Genomic DNA, 15,015 nt, shown 5'->3' on the forward strand with positions numbered 1-15,015 from the left:
GTGACCGATTTATTAGTTTCTCATTATCTTTTTTTTTTCAAAAATGAATTAAAAATAAAAATATTCTCCATAAAATATTCAACTGGATTTACGATCAATTGGTGAAAAGAAAGTTTTTTAAAAAAAATAATATGAGCATATGGCTTGCAATAATACACATTTATGAATTATGATATATCCAACTTATATTATTTATTATATTTATATATACTGTTTTTTCGAGAGAAATATTTTTGCTATTAAAATGAAGAAAGAACATTGCTGCATCTTGGCATATCAGTTCATCATTGGCTGGTGCAAATGGATTGCGAGGAATCATCAAGGTAAAGTATTGTATCACGCTAGACAGGCAATACAGGCTACAGAATCACATGTGCTAACTTTCTTGAGATGTTCCTTATGGGCACTTGAGGCACTGCAGGCTCTACATGTGGATCGGATTGAAGTGGTGTTGGATAATATTACGGCTATTGAGGCTATAAACAATCCACAAGAGTGGCTACGGTATGGTTTCTTATTGCGGGATATCCAGAACTTATTGTCAAGCTTTAATGTCTGGGAGTGTGCCACCAAGTTGTGGCTTCAGCAAATAAAGTGGCAACGGCTATCGCGAACAGTGTTACACATGATGGGCGTCTGCAGTCGTACTTATCACTTGGGGGTCCTTCTTGATTACTTGACCAGGTGCGCAATGAGGCAGATGCTTAAATGTTTCGACATAATCTTACAACGGAGGGAATGAGCAGTGGCTTGGTCATGCTGGGTGTAGCTCCGCTGTTTCAACTGGTGCACTTGGAGGATCTTTTGATCTCAGTATCAAGTGAGAACTGGTGGCTTTTTTCTCGTTAAAGTTTTCACGCCTTCTTATTTCCATTTTCTAGTTGTAAGCACTACCATATTTTGTTCTATTAGATGACAAAAAAAAAAATTGAAGAAAGAAAAAAAATACTAAAATAAAAATAAAAAACCAGCCCTGACTTCAGTACAAGTAGTGACTACTAAGACAAAAGAACATAGTATTAACTAATAAGCCCGTACCAGGATGCTCTCGAAACCTGTTTTAAACATATGAGTTAAATGTTTTAATACGATTGACATTTCACATTTGTGTAAAAAACACTCCGACTTCTCCCGTTGACCATTCATATAAAGAGGCATCCCGCAAGAAAAATGACCACGATTAAAAGAGCGATTAAAAGAGCAACACATAGGCAAACTTGCCGATAATCCAACTTCTCCTGGTAATCAATCATATAAAAGAGGCATCCCGCAAGAAGAATGACCACGATTAAAAGAGAAACCCATAGGCAAACTTGCAGATACTCCAACTTCTTCTGGTAACCAATCATACGAAAGAGGCATCCCGCAAGAAGAATGACCATGATTAAAAAACCAACCCATAGGCAAACTTGCAGCAGATACATTCTTCTTTACTTATTTTCAAAGATCCTATTCCTATATATGCCTTAGTTTTTTTTCTTTATAATGTCAAAGAATTCGAGAAGTTAATAAGACTATATCTATATAGATGCGGACTGGGAGAATCATATCATAGAATATAAATTAAAGGATGTGGTCTCATGAATGCCATTTTTTAAACTTAAACGTAGATGTATACATGGTATATGTATTTTCTGTTATATACAGTATCATATTATCTTTACATTTTTAAAAAATTATGTATTTTTTTTTCTATATAACTAGATTTTAATCTGTGGTACACCGCGTGCATATAATTTTATTATTATTTATATTTTATACTGTATTTGTTTGTTAAAAATTGAATATTTTACAAATAGAAGAATAACTAAATTTTCGGACCGTTTGTGCAGCTAAATATTTATATCATTTTTTTACCTGTAATATACTCCATGATCATTTGTTTGTTATATTTAGCTTATTTTGTTTAGTGTTTGATATTCTATTTTGATTTTAATTATTATAAAAGTAAATAAATGATCTAAATACATAGTAAGGCATTTATACGCTATGATTAAGTCATATTTTTCCTAATGATTTAATTATTTTACACACTTTTAATCAAATCAACTTAATTTTTATGTGTCAAATATTTTAATATTAATAGTGTTGACAAATAATAAAATGGGTATTTAACCTGTCTTATCACAAATTTAATGATATTTTATTAATTCCGACATATCCTCTTTATAACTCATCTACTATATAACCATATTATATAGTATTTTAATTTTCTAATATTATATATTTGTAGTATTTTAAAATTTTATTAAGTTTATATATATATTAATTATAATATTTAAATAAATATGAATCGAAGCTTTTAGTTTGCTTACAGCATCATTTCCAGCAACAAAGGCTCCTGAAATCGCAGTGATACTGATACCAACAATAAAGCTCACTGGTAATGCAAGCTTCTTCACTTTATCTGCTCCCCGAACCCAGGCCAGTGACTCAGCTGGTGGTTCAGGCATAACAACCGAGAGAGTGGTCCAGTAATAGTCCACAGTAAATGGCAAAAGCTGCAAGACGGTATGGACTTACCAATTGGTTGAGAATATTCAGACGACGACTTCTACATGACAAAACTGATTACTGGTTACACAATATTCTGGACTTGACATCTAATAAGATCATCTCTGATTACCCTAATTGCTTACCTCTAAACCACTTTTAACCATCCACCAACCAATGAAGCCTTGTCCGGCACCAAGTGCAAATAAACCAGAGAGCTGAACTCCAAGACTTAGTGTAATATACCCTTTACGCAGAAAAAACGAAAATGACAAAGCAAACATGATCCCCAATCCTCTTCCTCACATTCGATGAGCTTAAAATCTTCAAGATTGATCCCTTTGTTCAAGATTGATCTCTTTGTTCACACTGCCAAAACACCAAATACCAAAACACAAACATCATTTTCAACCCATTTCATCAGTTCATGCAATGACAGAAAAACACAATGCAAGCAACCAAATTGCTCGTATTCAGGTGACTGCTTGTATTTCTCAAACTCCTTAGCCCAAGCTTCATCTGATAGAGGAGGGAATCCACCGGTGAATTTCCAATCAGTCATCGATAAACCAGATCGAGTTAATCCACCATGCTGTAAACCCAAGCAGCCGAACCGAAAAGCCAAATTCCAACCCATTTCCGAGCTTGAGGTCCTCCATTGACGAGAAGATTCAAACCCTCTTTACTTTCTAAGCTAATCGACGCAACAGTTGACATATTCCTAAACAATGAAGCGTGACTGTTGACCCTACAGAAAACAGAATCTTGATCAATCCCAATCTCAGAATCGTCTGAGCTACTTCCTGGTTTGATAACCAAAGTATGGCTTTGGAGTAGCCTATCATCCGAGGGAAATCCTATCACTAAACCCTAATGAGCCTTTTAATTGGTTTCTGCTTGAATTTGTACTTAATTGGTTTGCTTTGTAGCTCTTATCAGGAACTCAATATTATGATTAGTTGATGAATTTCTTATGAGGCATTTGAAAGTTGTTGCTGAATTCAGTCTTACCATTTTCCAAGTTATGTTCATCAGACATCTTGCGATGAACTGTGTGATAAAGGAAGTGAAAAAATAAAACTGTAGTTACAAGTCAAAATAATTGGAAACTCTACTAAAATCATAAAGGAGAAAGAAAAGCATCATGCATGAGAGAAACTCTACAAAATAAATATAGCTTTTTCATTCAAAACATTGCTACACCAACTTCTCAATGAGTCCAAAGAAGGTAAAGTTAAGGCAAAAAAAAAATTGGGCTAACTTTATATCAGCTTAGATGGTTTTAAAGGCCAGTCTGAACGGTTACACGAGGTCGAGGATCTTGGCGAAGAAAGATCTACGGTTTGTCCAAAAATTTGTCAAGAAGGATATGAAGTTCAAGACTGGAGTTTTGTTCTTGGAAGGAGCATCAAGTCCTGTGAACTTGGCTTTACTTCCGCTTCAAGAAACTCCTTCTCACTCTTTCTTTAGGCGCAATCACGTTTTCAGAGTTCTGAATTTTTGTGTGTGTTAGACGTAATTAATACTATTAAACCAAAATATACTTATGTAGTGAGAGAATAATCGTTTGAATGTTCTCGAGATATTAAAACTTTATTAATGATTGAAAATAGTCCCATACTATAAACTCCTTTCGAGGAATCAAGAAGAAGAAACCAAACACATAGTAAGGAACAAGACGATTAGCAAAAAACTTAATATCATCATCCTAAGAGCTCTAGATAAGATAAACCAACAACCATAATTATGTAAATAGCTTTCTGTTTAAACATCTGGCCTCTCCTGCATATTCTCTTAATCATTACGAAAGACGCATCCCGCAACAAGAATGATTGCGACTAAAAGAGCACCCAATATGCAAGCATACAGATATTCCGCCATTCTTATTTTCAAAACTCCTATGTCTTAGTTTTATTTTTTATTTTTTTCTTATGTAAAAAGAATTCGAGAAGTTAATAAGACTATATAAATAGATGTGGACCGGGAGAATTATTTCATAGAATATAAATAAAAGGTGAAATATTGAGATCAACGAAGTTTTACTTTCTATGGGATGTGAAAAGAAACATTTTGTGTGTGTAAAACTTTATTCTAATCTATTAATTGTGGTATATTTTTGTTATATAGAGTATCATATTATCTTTACATTTTTTAAAAAAATGATCTCTTCTCTTTTCTATATACTTTCATTGTTTCCAAATTAATTTCTTCAAAAGAAAAATGTAGTAAAAAATAAGATAACATCCTACATCCACATTTTAGATTAACAAATTTCCTCAATTCTATACTAGTATTTTTGCTTGGAAACATTAACCATTTAATGTCATTAAATGCTTATATTCATATCTAAAGAAGTTTAGTTAACTTTGTCTAGTGTCCTTATAACCAAAAACAATTAAAATATTTTAAATATATATATATATATATATACATATAATGTTCTACAATTAATATAGATATTTAGAAAATTTATTCCAGATTAAAAGAAAATTACTTTCCTATCATCTCTTTCTGATTTTAAAATTTAAATGTAATGAATCATCATATAATACATAAAGTTAATAAAAATGTATATTTACTGCATATATTTTGATTTGAATTTTATTAAATAAACATATATTACTCAACTAATATAAAAAATTTGTGTTCAACATACATATATAGTAAATTTACTGTATATTGTAAATTATAAAATTTTAAGAAGTTTATAATTTATAAATGATATATCTAAACTTAATAAAAAGTTTTAAATTATGAATATTTAAACATATTAAATTTCAAAAATAACACAAACGATTTATATTACATGAAAAGTTATACGACATGACATGATTGAATTGATAACACTAAAAATAAGATATTATTAACATGATACTTCAATACGGGTTAAATCTTCATTTTATTATTTTAATAATATCAATTAAAATATGTTGAATCAAAATGATATAATTAAGATTGTGTTAAAAAAATTGATGTGTGGTATACAGTGGATTATATACTAAATCACGAAAATTAACACACATTAGCAAAATTAGTATTAAAATAGTATATTAACAAAAAAAATTTTGAATTTAATAATCTAGTACATATTAAGATATAACACACACCTGAATTTCTCTGATCCAGGCACCAAGGAGTAATGGACCTGAATTATTTATGTGGCTACAAACTGGATCTAAAACATTACTTGTAAACTTGAATAAAATACTTTACAAATATATAATATTATATAATATTATGCAGTTCCATAAAAAAAGTAACAAAAACAGAATTTGGATCTACTTCGTTGCATTAGTTAAGAAAATTCGTTGCATTAGTTAAAAAAAACTGTGGCTCTTTTAACAATTTATGTTGATATATTTCATTAAAAAAAACTCTCCCGGATCATCTTAGGACTCCTGTTCTTCACTTGCTGCTGCATCAGAAGTTTCTTCTTCCGTGGGGTTAGGGTTAGGGTTAGCTTCATCTTCTTTGGGTTCGGCTTTGTCTTCCTCCTCCCCCGTGCGACGGTTGTTAGCGGCGGCTTGGAGGACGTGACTGTAATTACCTTTCTCAAGGAAAAGCTGGCTGAAGTGGACTTTACAGTAAAGGATGCCGTCGAGAGCAGCATATGAAGAGTGTGTTAATGGACAACCACTATGTGCACATCTGAAGCAAGTCTTGTGGTAAGATTCTCCTTCCATTGTCATCTTCTCTAGAGGATAAACTGTTTTCTTACAAGCTGCACATTTGTCTTGTGTTCCGCTAAAGAAGGAAGATAACCTGTTTGGAGCCCTCGACTATGCAGATGATCACACCAAGAAAACATATTAGAAAAAGATGGAAGAAATAACAAAAAAAAAAAAAAAAAAGAGGAATGTATGTTGAAGAATTGTCGTTCATACCGTTTCATTCGATTTCTCGGTCTTTCCTGCTGTAAAAAAGATCAATCAAGAAGACGAAGTATCCACTAGATTAAAAGATTTCAACAAAAGATTAAAAGAACAGAGCTAAAAAAAAAACAGAGGATTTGACAAACCTGTTTGAAAATTCTTGCTGAAATTTCCAGATTCTTTGAAGAGCTGTTCAAAATGGGTCTTGCAATACAAAACTCCATCCATGGATGAGTAGTTACTTATCTGTAAAATACAAGACATGTTTTTTTATCATAGAAACAAAGAGGAACAACAAATGGAGACAGAAGAAGAAGAAGGTAGATATATATATATATATATACCACGAGAGTGCCATTGCAATGGCTGCACCTGAAGCATGACTTGTGATAAGGCATTCCTTCCAACGTCATCAAGTCCATAACGTATACCGTCTTGTCACACGCCTTGCATTTGTCTAGTGTCCCTGTAAACGCCATTGTTATCTATCTCTCTCTCTCCCTTCTTCTTCTTCCAAATTTACGAAAGAGTTCGAAGATGGATCAATGTTTTTCTTTTTTTTTTACCCATCTATGAGCTCTCTGCCTTTTTATTATATCAAAAACCTAGGGGCCGGGCAAAATTGTTTGTTCTGATGGTTGAGATTCGAGTGAGGAGAACCCTTAAAAATATGTCTAATCAAATCCAATATTCTATAATCTAATTATGGGTAAGCAAAGGGGACACACGAAAAAACGCTATCATCAAAAAAGAAAAACACTATTTACGCCCATTACAAAGCTTATATATAACCTTTTCCGATTTTAAGATGTTATTATTAATGAAGATATCCTTATACAACATAGACAAAACCTAACCTAACCTAACATTACAAGACTGCGCCTTATAACCATCATAGTTTATATACCTACCTACCCATCACCATCAGTAGAAAATGATTTTGTTATGTAACTAGAAGAAAAAATGTTACATTATCAGAAGAACTCAATTAAGAAATTGAAAAATGGGTGTCACATATGCCAAAACAATAAAACATAGGGTGAATCGAAAAGAAAAGGAAACTATGGGTTATTGATGTAAACAATAGAAACAAAAAGGTCGTTTTCATAAATAACAGATAATAAAGTGAGAGAGTCTGTGAAAGAAGGAAAGAGGAGAAAATCCATTGACGCCCTAAACAAAAATAAGACGCCGGCGAGTGTGTGGATTCGTCACTTTCCTCCTTTTGTAACCGAACCACTCCAATAAAAGAAAATTTCCCGAGATTATAATTTTCTCTTTAATTCACTTTCTCTCTCTCGTTTCATCTCTTCTCTTCTTCGGATTTGTGTTGTGATAATATCAATCGGAACTCTCGATTCGTTTTTTTTTTTGTTTCTTTCTGGCGGACCGGTTTGTGGTTTTATTTGAGCATTCCCGATCTTGCCTAGAGTTTGTTCCACGGATCAGTTTCTTTTAAACCCTTCTCTAGGTTTTGAATAGCATTCTCTATCTCTCTTTCTTCTGTAAACTCCTCAGATTCTTTCGTAGTTTTTGTAAAAGGTCGATTTAGGGTTTGTCTTGTGTCTTAATAAGTTTTCGAGATCGAGATTTGTGATGAATAATAATAACAGAGGAAGGTATCAACCGGGGGTTGGAACCGGACGTGGTGCGCCGCCGAGTCCAGATTATCATCAGTCGTATCGTCAGCAACAGCCTCAAGATCAGCAGCAGCAGTATGTTCAGCGCGGCTATCCGCAGAACCCTCAGCAGATGCAACTGCAGCATCAACAACAACAGCACCAGCACCAGCAGCAACAGTGGTCAAGACGCCCTCAGATTCCTGGTAACGCCAATAACGCTAATGAGGTTCAGAAGACGTCTCAGTCCGAAGCTACCAGCGAACCTAAGTAAGTTCCTCCTGTTCTTGATAACAAGTATTGATTACGTTTTTGGTTGCAAATAGTGGTGATGCTGAAGTGGTTGTTATGGATAGATTTGGATTGCAGTGAGTAATGATTGGTGCTGTGTAATGTGATTTTTGTTTTCTGATGGATTATCTGTTACTCTCAGTGGCCAAGATTGGAAGGCTACGTTAAGGCTCCCACCTCCTGACACACGTTATCAGACTGCGGTATGGCTTCCTTTCTAAACTTCCTACCGAGTGATTATGAATCTTGAGCATTAGTTGTTCTTTTTCAGAAACAAAGCTTTCTTGAGGATTGTTGTTCGTGATGAACATTGTCTTTGATATTGTCTGCAGGATGTGACAGCTACTAAAGGAAATGAATTCGAAGATTACTTTCTGAAAAGAGATCTGTTAAAGGGAATTTATGAGAAGGGTTTTGAGAAGCCATCTCCAATTCAAGAAGAGAGCATTCCAATTGCTTTAACTGGTAGTGATATTCTTGCTAGAGCCAAAAACGGCACAGGAAAGACTGGTGCCTTCTGCATTCCAGTCCTCGAGAAAATTGATCCAAATAACAATATTATTCAAGGTATGCTGCTACCCTTTTTATTGTTGAGTTGTTGAGTTGTTGTGTGATCAGTTGTCTATGCCCAGTAGAGTGAAACCAATGACTGGGTTCTTTTTATATTGTGGAAAAGAGTTACTGACTGACTGTGTTTGTCTTTGCAACACTTGTTGTTCCATCTTCTTATGCAGCCATGATTCTAGTGCCAACGCGAGAACTGGCCCTTCAGACATCACAGGTCTGCAAAGAGCTTTCCAAGTATTTGAATATCCAGGTAATGGTCACCACTGGCGGTACTAGTCTGAGAGATGATATCATGCGACTACATCAACCTGTACATCTGTTGGTTGGAACTCCTGGAAGAATATTGGATCTTACAAAAAAGGGTGTGTGTGTTTTGAAAGACTGTGCAATGCTTGTAATGGATGAGGTGAGCCCCTGATAGCTTTTGGTAATATCGTGATCGTAACTATATCTTTGTGATATGGCTCCCCAAGTATATGTTCTTCATGTCATTATTGCTAAAATCGATGAAGAAAAAATTGTGGGATTACTGCTAAAAGGAACTTTCGTAATTTTGCCTTGCATTCTCTCTGTTGAAGATTCAACAGAATTGATTGTATCGTTTAATACTTATGCATGTTAATACTTACTACTGCTAACAGTCATTTACCCCTTAAGCCTTCTTTCTTCTATTTCTGTATCTACCTGACGTTGATTATGTTTCATTGCGTCATAAGCTTCAATGTTTCTGACTCCTTACAAATGACTTTTTCCAGGCCGACAAGCTTTTGTCTGCAGAATTCCAACCTTCTCTAGAGGAATTGATACAGTTTCTGCCACAAAATCGTCAATTTTTGATGTTTTCCGCCACATTTCCTGTCACTGTCAAGGCTTTTAAGGATCGCCATCTCCGGAAGCCCTATGTTATCAATCTCATGGATCAACTCACGCTTGTGGGTGTCACACAATATTATGCCTTTGTTGAAGAAAGACAGAAGGTTCACTGCCTCAACACACTTTTCTCTAAGGTCTGATGTCTAGACATATCCCTGTAACTACAGAAGTAGTTGGCACTTGATTTGGATGTTCTAAACTAGTAATGTTTTTTCTTTAATCCCAGCTGCAAATAAATCAATCGATAATCTTTTGCAATTCTGTCAATCGAGTGGAGCTGTTGGCTAAGAAAATCACAGAACTTGGTTATTCATGCTTCTACATTCATGCAAAGATGGTTCAAGACCATAGAAACAGAGTGTTCCACGAGTTCCGCAATGGCGCTTGCAGGAATCTCGTCTGCACTGGTATGCTTTGTGTTTGTCAAGCATGTACTTTAAGCTATGGCCACGTGTAGTTTGATAATGATGATGATGATGATTTGACTTATTGTGAACTGACTTGACTTTTGCAGATCTTTTTACTCGTGGAATAGACATTCAAGCTGTGAATGTAGTGATCAACTTTGATTTTCCTAGGACTTCTGAGTCGTATCTACACAGGGTAGGTCTCAACAAAAATTGTTTATGATCAATCTAGCTTCTCTCAAGGACATTTCTTAATTCATGTTGTGAAATGCTCAGGTGGGACGATCAGGACGATTTGGACACCTTGGATTGGCTGTGAATTTGGTGACATACGAGGACCGCTTCAAAATGTATGTCTTTCCTTCTTTCCACTGGTTTAACTGGATTTTGTCTCGGTATAGTTTTCTTAGTCATTTATCATGTTATGAAAACAGGTATCAGACTGAGCAGGAACTTGGGACTGAAATCAAACCAATTCCTTCTAATATCGATCAAGCAATCTACTGTCAGTAAACTTGTAACCGTGCATGAAACGTTTCTCCACCTGAAGAGAGACACGGGTTGATTAAAATGGTAAAGACTAATCTCTCTCTTAGCTTGTCAAGACAATATTGAAACAGAATAAAAAAGCTAGTAGATTTCATCTTTAAGACCAAGGTGCCCAATGTTTCAGGTGTTTCTCAAAGCTCGATGGGGAGGAGATGAGGCAACAAGTACTTTGGCGGTTCATGTAAAGACTTGTGTTTACAGAGTTGGTTTGGTTTCTCTGATCTCTCTAGACTTTTTTTATATTTCCTGGTTCAATGAAACCTTTTTACGTTGCACTTTATGACTCCTCTTTGACTTGGCTAGTAATAAAAGATAGAACGTATGACCCTCCTCTCTGTTTTGTTTTTGTGTTGGGCTTTGTTTGGAATTATGGGCCTCAGCGCATTTAGGATTTCTAAATCATGAAAGTTGCACTTTGTTTAATTTATATTTGTACTTCCATAAGAAAATTATTTTGATTTTTCCAAAAGAGTTTCTTTCTTCCACATGCTTGTTGTTCTTCTAGATTGGTTTGGTTTGTTCACCAAATATTTTATGTCTCAGTAAATATTTTACAGAATCGTAAAGCCTATATTTCATCCGTAATGTTTATAACTAAGTGTTGGCAATCATGTTTGTAAGTGTTATCTCAATTCGGAATCTAAACTATTATTCACGTAAAATCTGATTGCTGTGGAGATCTCTCCCTACTTGATGAATAGATATGATTCATTTAATTCTTTCATGAAAATAAACATTTATGAAACATATGTAGCAGAAAAAAGAAGCGTATTTACGAAACAACAACACATAGTAGTAGTAGTAGTAGTAGTATACGGGGCTTTGACTTGTAGCTGACCACATTTATTTTATGATTGGACCCCACTGATATGTCAGCAAGGTCCCTTACACAAACAGTATCTTTTGCTTCTCTATCTTTGACTCTTTGTGATCCCTAAGCCTACACATACGTTACGTGTCCACATTCTATTGGATTCTTTTATGACTCTGTAATTAATTTCTTATAAGAAAACTAGTAATAGTGAAATTTGGGGTAAAAAACTCAGCACAGAAACTTCGACAAAAATAACTCTCACAGAATAAATAATACTGTACCAAAGAACATATCTCAAATATATAAAAATAGTCAATAGTTCATAAATGAACCATGTTTTCGTTTTTTAGTTTATAATTTTTTCATTAAAACGTGTTTGTCACATCACATTTCATTTCTTCCGGCTAGCTCTTACAACAAGTCACTGTCCTCTCCATTACTTCCACTTCCTGCTCATTTCTTTATTAACTTCTCCATGATGTATTTTTTTTTTCTTCTAAGATGACAATAAATGTTTCTCTCTGTTTTTTATTTCCCGGCTAAAGAGGGATGTCTCGTATTATCCGCCATTAATGCTCTTTTATTTCCTGTTTCTTGCAATTTTCAAACCCTAGCCCACTTCTTCTTTACTTTTTCCCCTTAGCTGTTTTCGACATCAAACTTGGGTCATACTCATCATATCAATCATAATTTACACACCTTCAAGATAAAAATGAATCCCCTCCTAATTCACAAAATATTCACATGCTTTATTTTTTTTGTTTGACAATGAAACTCTGGAGCTTTATAAGAATTACTAGGATTTATTTACAAAAACACACTATAGGCAACCCTTTTTTTTATTTGCAAAATTTGGAAAAAAGTTAAACAAAAGGGTCCAAATATTTGCAATCATGATTTTTTGTTGTTGTTGTTTGAACGACCTGTTGTTGCTGTCATGAACATTAAATACAAATCTAATAAATGTTTGTACGAATTTTGCGTGTATTAAATGCTCAGGGCCGGCTCGAAGCTCGCTGATCGTCCTTTTTTCGTGTCTCTATTGCACACACAATCGTATTTATTTCTTTTTCCTTTGTCTTCCTCTTTCTTTTTCATTTTCTTTAATACTAGTACTACTATACTATATAGGTATCAAAGAAACATAGATCGTAAATTCATTGCTTCCTTTGGCTTTTTATTTCATCTAGACGACATTAAAACCAGACCAAATAAAAAAACATTCATATACTTTTCCCATATTTTCGAAAATTCTCTCTTTGATCCTCCTATCTTCTCCTCTTTATTTTCACTTTGGGGTTTGTCTGTCTCTTCTATAATGAGTCTAAAAGTCGACTAGCTGTTTCAACTGTTTCGTCTCTCTCTCTCTCTCTCTGTGAATTTTGATTAAAAAGAAAAGAGCTATTGTTAGCGAGGTGAAGGACAACAAAATGGGAAGAACACCTTGTTGTGATAAGAAAGGTTTGAAGAAAGGTCCATGGACGGCTGATGAAGATGAGATTCTTGTTGCTCATATCCAGAAAAATGGCCATGGAAGCTGGAGATCACTCCCTAAGCAAGCTGGTAAACCAAAAAAAAAAACTCTTCTTCCTCTTCCTCTTCTTTTCTTCTTTGTTAGATTCTTGAGAGAAAGATTCTTTTGGAGAAAGTTTTCATCTTTACATCAAGCTTTTTACTGAAAATTCCATGATTTCTTTAATCTTTAAAAGTGCTTTTGGCTTTTGGAGAACCTTGACAACTAGGGTTCTTGAGTGGTTTCATGGAGAAAGCGTTTCATCTTATTTAGTTTTGTTTTGGCTATGGGAAATTAAACAGGTTTACTTCGTTGTGGAAAGAGTTGTAGACTGAGATGGACAAACTATCTAAGGCCAGACATAAAGAGAGGTCCGTTCACTGCTGAGGAAGAGAAACTTGTTGTCCAGCTTCATGCCATTCTCGGAAACAGGTCTTTTAGTACTTGTTCTCCACCTTCTTCTTCTCTAGCTTCTTTAACATTGTCTGATTTCTGTTCTTTCTTGTTTTTTTTCTCAGGTGGGCTGCTATTGCAGCACAGCTTCCAGGAAGAACAGACAATGAGATCAAGAACTTATGGAACACTCATTTGAAGAAGCGTCTTTTATCTATGGGTCTTGATCCTAAAACTCATGAGCCAATAACTTCATTCGGGTTACCTAAACAAGCTCCACCTTCTCCCACAACTCGCCACATGGCTCAATGGGAAAGCGCTAGAGTTGAAGCTGAGGCAAGGCTTTCTAGAGAATCGATGCTCTTCTGCCCTTCTTCCTCTGGTGGAGGTGTTAAAACTGACTGCGATCACTTCTTACGCATATGGAACTCTGAGATTGGTGAAGCTTTCAGGAACCTTGCTCCTATAGACGAACCATCTACTAGTCAAAGCCCTTGCTCTCGGACAACATCTTCCTCATCTGCACTTCAAAAGAGCTCAACAAAGTCTTTTGGAGGGAAAGAGGTTACTGTGGCGATTCATGGTTCTGATTATTCCCCATGTTCAAATAATCTCGAGGATGACTCAACAGACTCTGCTCTTCAACTTCTGCTTGATTTCCCAATAAGTGATGACGATATGAGCTTCTTGGAAGAGAACATTGACAGCTACACACAGACTCATGTTGGTGTCGTTTCCATGGATTCTAAATTCTAATCATCTTATGAAAGTGTAGTAAGAAAAAGTTTTAAACTTTGGTTCTTTTTGGTCTTCTGAAGTAGAGATAATCTATGTAAATTAGCGTTAGTTAGTAGAAGAACTTAAAAGAAGAAAAAACCTTCTTGATCCTTAATGAGTTTGTGCATCAATCTTCTCTTCATGATTTTGATAATGCTTAAGAAAATAGCACAAGAGAAACAATGAACAAATATTTCACTCTGATGTTTTTTCACACACAAAATTAATATACAAACGAGATCAATACAAAGCCATATGAAGAGAAGACGACACAAATTGTAACACTTTACAGTTGAAAAACACACAAGAAACATGTATAGCAAATTCAAGATTAGAAACATCCACAAGTAGCCTTTGGAACAATTCCAGTGGCTCTGTATTTAGCAGCAGTTTCTTCAGCTTTGAGAATGTCTTCACCACGCTTAGCTTCAATCATTGCTCTCCTCTCTTCTGCTTCCTTGTGAATCGCTGCAACCTTATTCTTCATCCTCTCTGCATACTCTGCTTTCTTCTTCTCTAGTTGCTCCTACATTCCAAAACACGTTTCAAATTAATAACACTTTCCATCTCAATCACATTAAAACAGTTATATCTCTATAATCCCAAGTTTTTACTATATACCTCAATTTTCTTGAGCTGCGCTTCAACAGCGGCTTTCTTGCTGTTTTCCCAGGCAAGAACATCAGAGATCTTCTTCTCAGCTCTGTTCCATGTCAATTTGTTAGCAAAAATCAGACAAAGAACCTAAAAGATCATTAAAAAATATCTCTTACTTACTTGTTCTCTGCTTTGCTCTTTTCGCTATCTTCCCAGGCTCTGACGAAAGACAATCTCTTCTCCTTTGACA

The 15,015-nt window shown here is 34.9% G+C and overlaps 4 protein-coding genes and 1 pseudogene across 5 annotated transcripts; 2 read left to right on the forward strand and 3 right to left on the reverse strand.

The window, feature by feature from the left end:
- Positions 1,020-3,225, reverse strand: LOC104753213 (annotated as a pseudogene).
- LOC104749162 (LIM domain-containing protein PLIM2c-like) lies at positions 5,658-6,962 on the reverse strand. 2 transcript variants are annotated; one of them, XM_010470745.2, is made up of 4 exons: positions 6,710-6,962; positions 6,512-6,611; positions 6,378-6,403; positions 5,658-6,272 (listed from the first exon to the last, which is right to left on the reverse strand). In XM_010470745.2, exons 1-4 carry the CDS (start codon positions 6,842-6,844, stop codon positions 5,883-5,885), a joined length of 651 nt encoding a protein of 216 aa, XP_010469047.1. In that variant the 5' UTR covers positions 6,845-6,962; the 3' UTR covers positions 5,658-5,882. The 2 variants fall into 2 exon arrangements, with proteins under 2 accessions (XP_010469047.1, XP_010469046.1); XM_010470744.2 differs by having other exon boundaries at positions 5,662-6,272; positions 6,378-6,406.
- Positions 7,525-11,094, forward strand: LOC104749164 (DEAD-box ATP-dependent RNA helicase 12). Its single transcript, XM_010470746.1, has 10 exons — positions 7,525-8,254; positions 8,418-8,478; positions 8,608-8,842; positions 9,010-9,248; positions 9,598-9,849; positions 9,942-10,122; positions 10,230-10,318; positions 10,399-10,472; positions 10,557-10,695; positions 10,796-11,094. The coding sequence occupies exons 1-9, from the start codon at positions 7,962-7,964 to the stop codon at positions 10,633-10,635; spliced, it is 1,503 nt and encodes a 500-aa protein (XP_010469048.1). The 5' UTR covers positions 7,525-7,961; the 3' UTR covers positions 10,636-10,695; positions 10,796-11,094.
- Positions 12,575-14,299, forward strand: LOC104749166 (transcription repressor MYB5-like). The gene is made up of 3 exons (XM_019237433.1): positions 12,575-13,048; positions 13,301-13,430; positions 13,517-14,299. Exons 1-3 carry the CDS (start codon positions 12,916-12,918, stop codon positions 14,145-14,147), a joined length of 894 nt encoding a protein of 297 aa, XP_019092978.1. The 5' UTR covers positions 12,575-12,915; the 3' UTR covers positions 14,148-14,299.
- Positions 14,347-15,013, reverse strand: LOC104753214 (uncharacterized protein At3g61260; the record flags this gene model as incomplete). Its single annotated transcript, XM_010475499.1, has 3 exons — positions 14,347-14,694; positions 14,790-14,871; positions 14,946-15,013. Coding segments are annotated over 3 exons (345 nt in total), but the record flags the coding sequence as incomplete, so codon positions are not given.

This window comes from Camelina sativa, chromosome 16 (assembly GCF_000633955.1).
Source record: "Camelina sativa cultivar DH55 chromosome 16, Cs, whole genome shotgun sequence".
NCBI classification, from domain to species: Eukaryota; Viridiplantae; Streptophyta; class Magnoliopsida; order Brassicales; family Brassicaceae; genus Camelina; species Camelina sativa.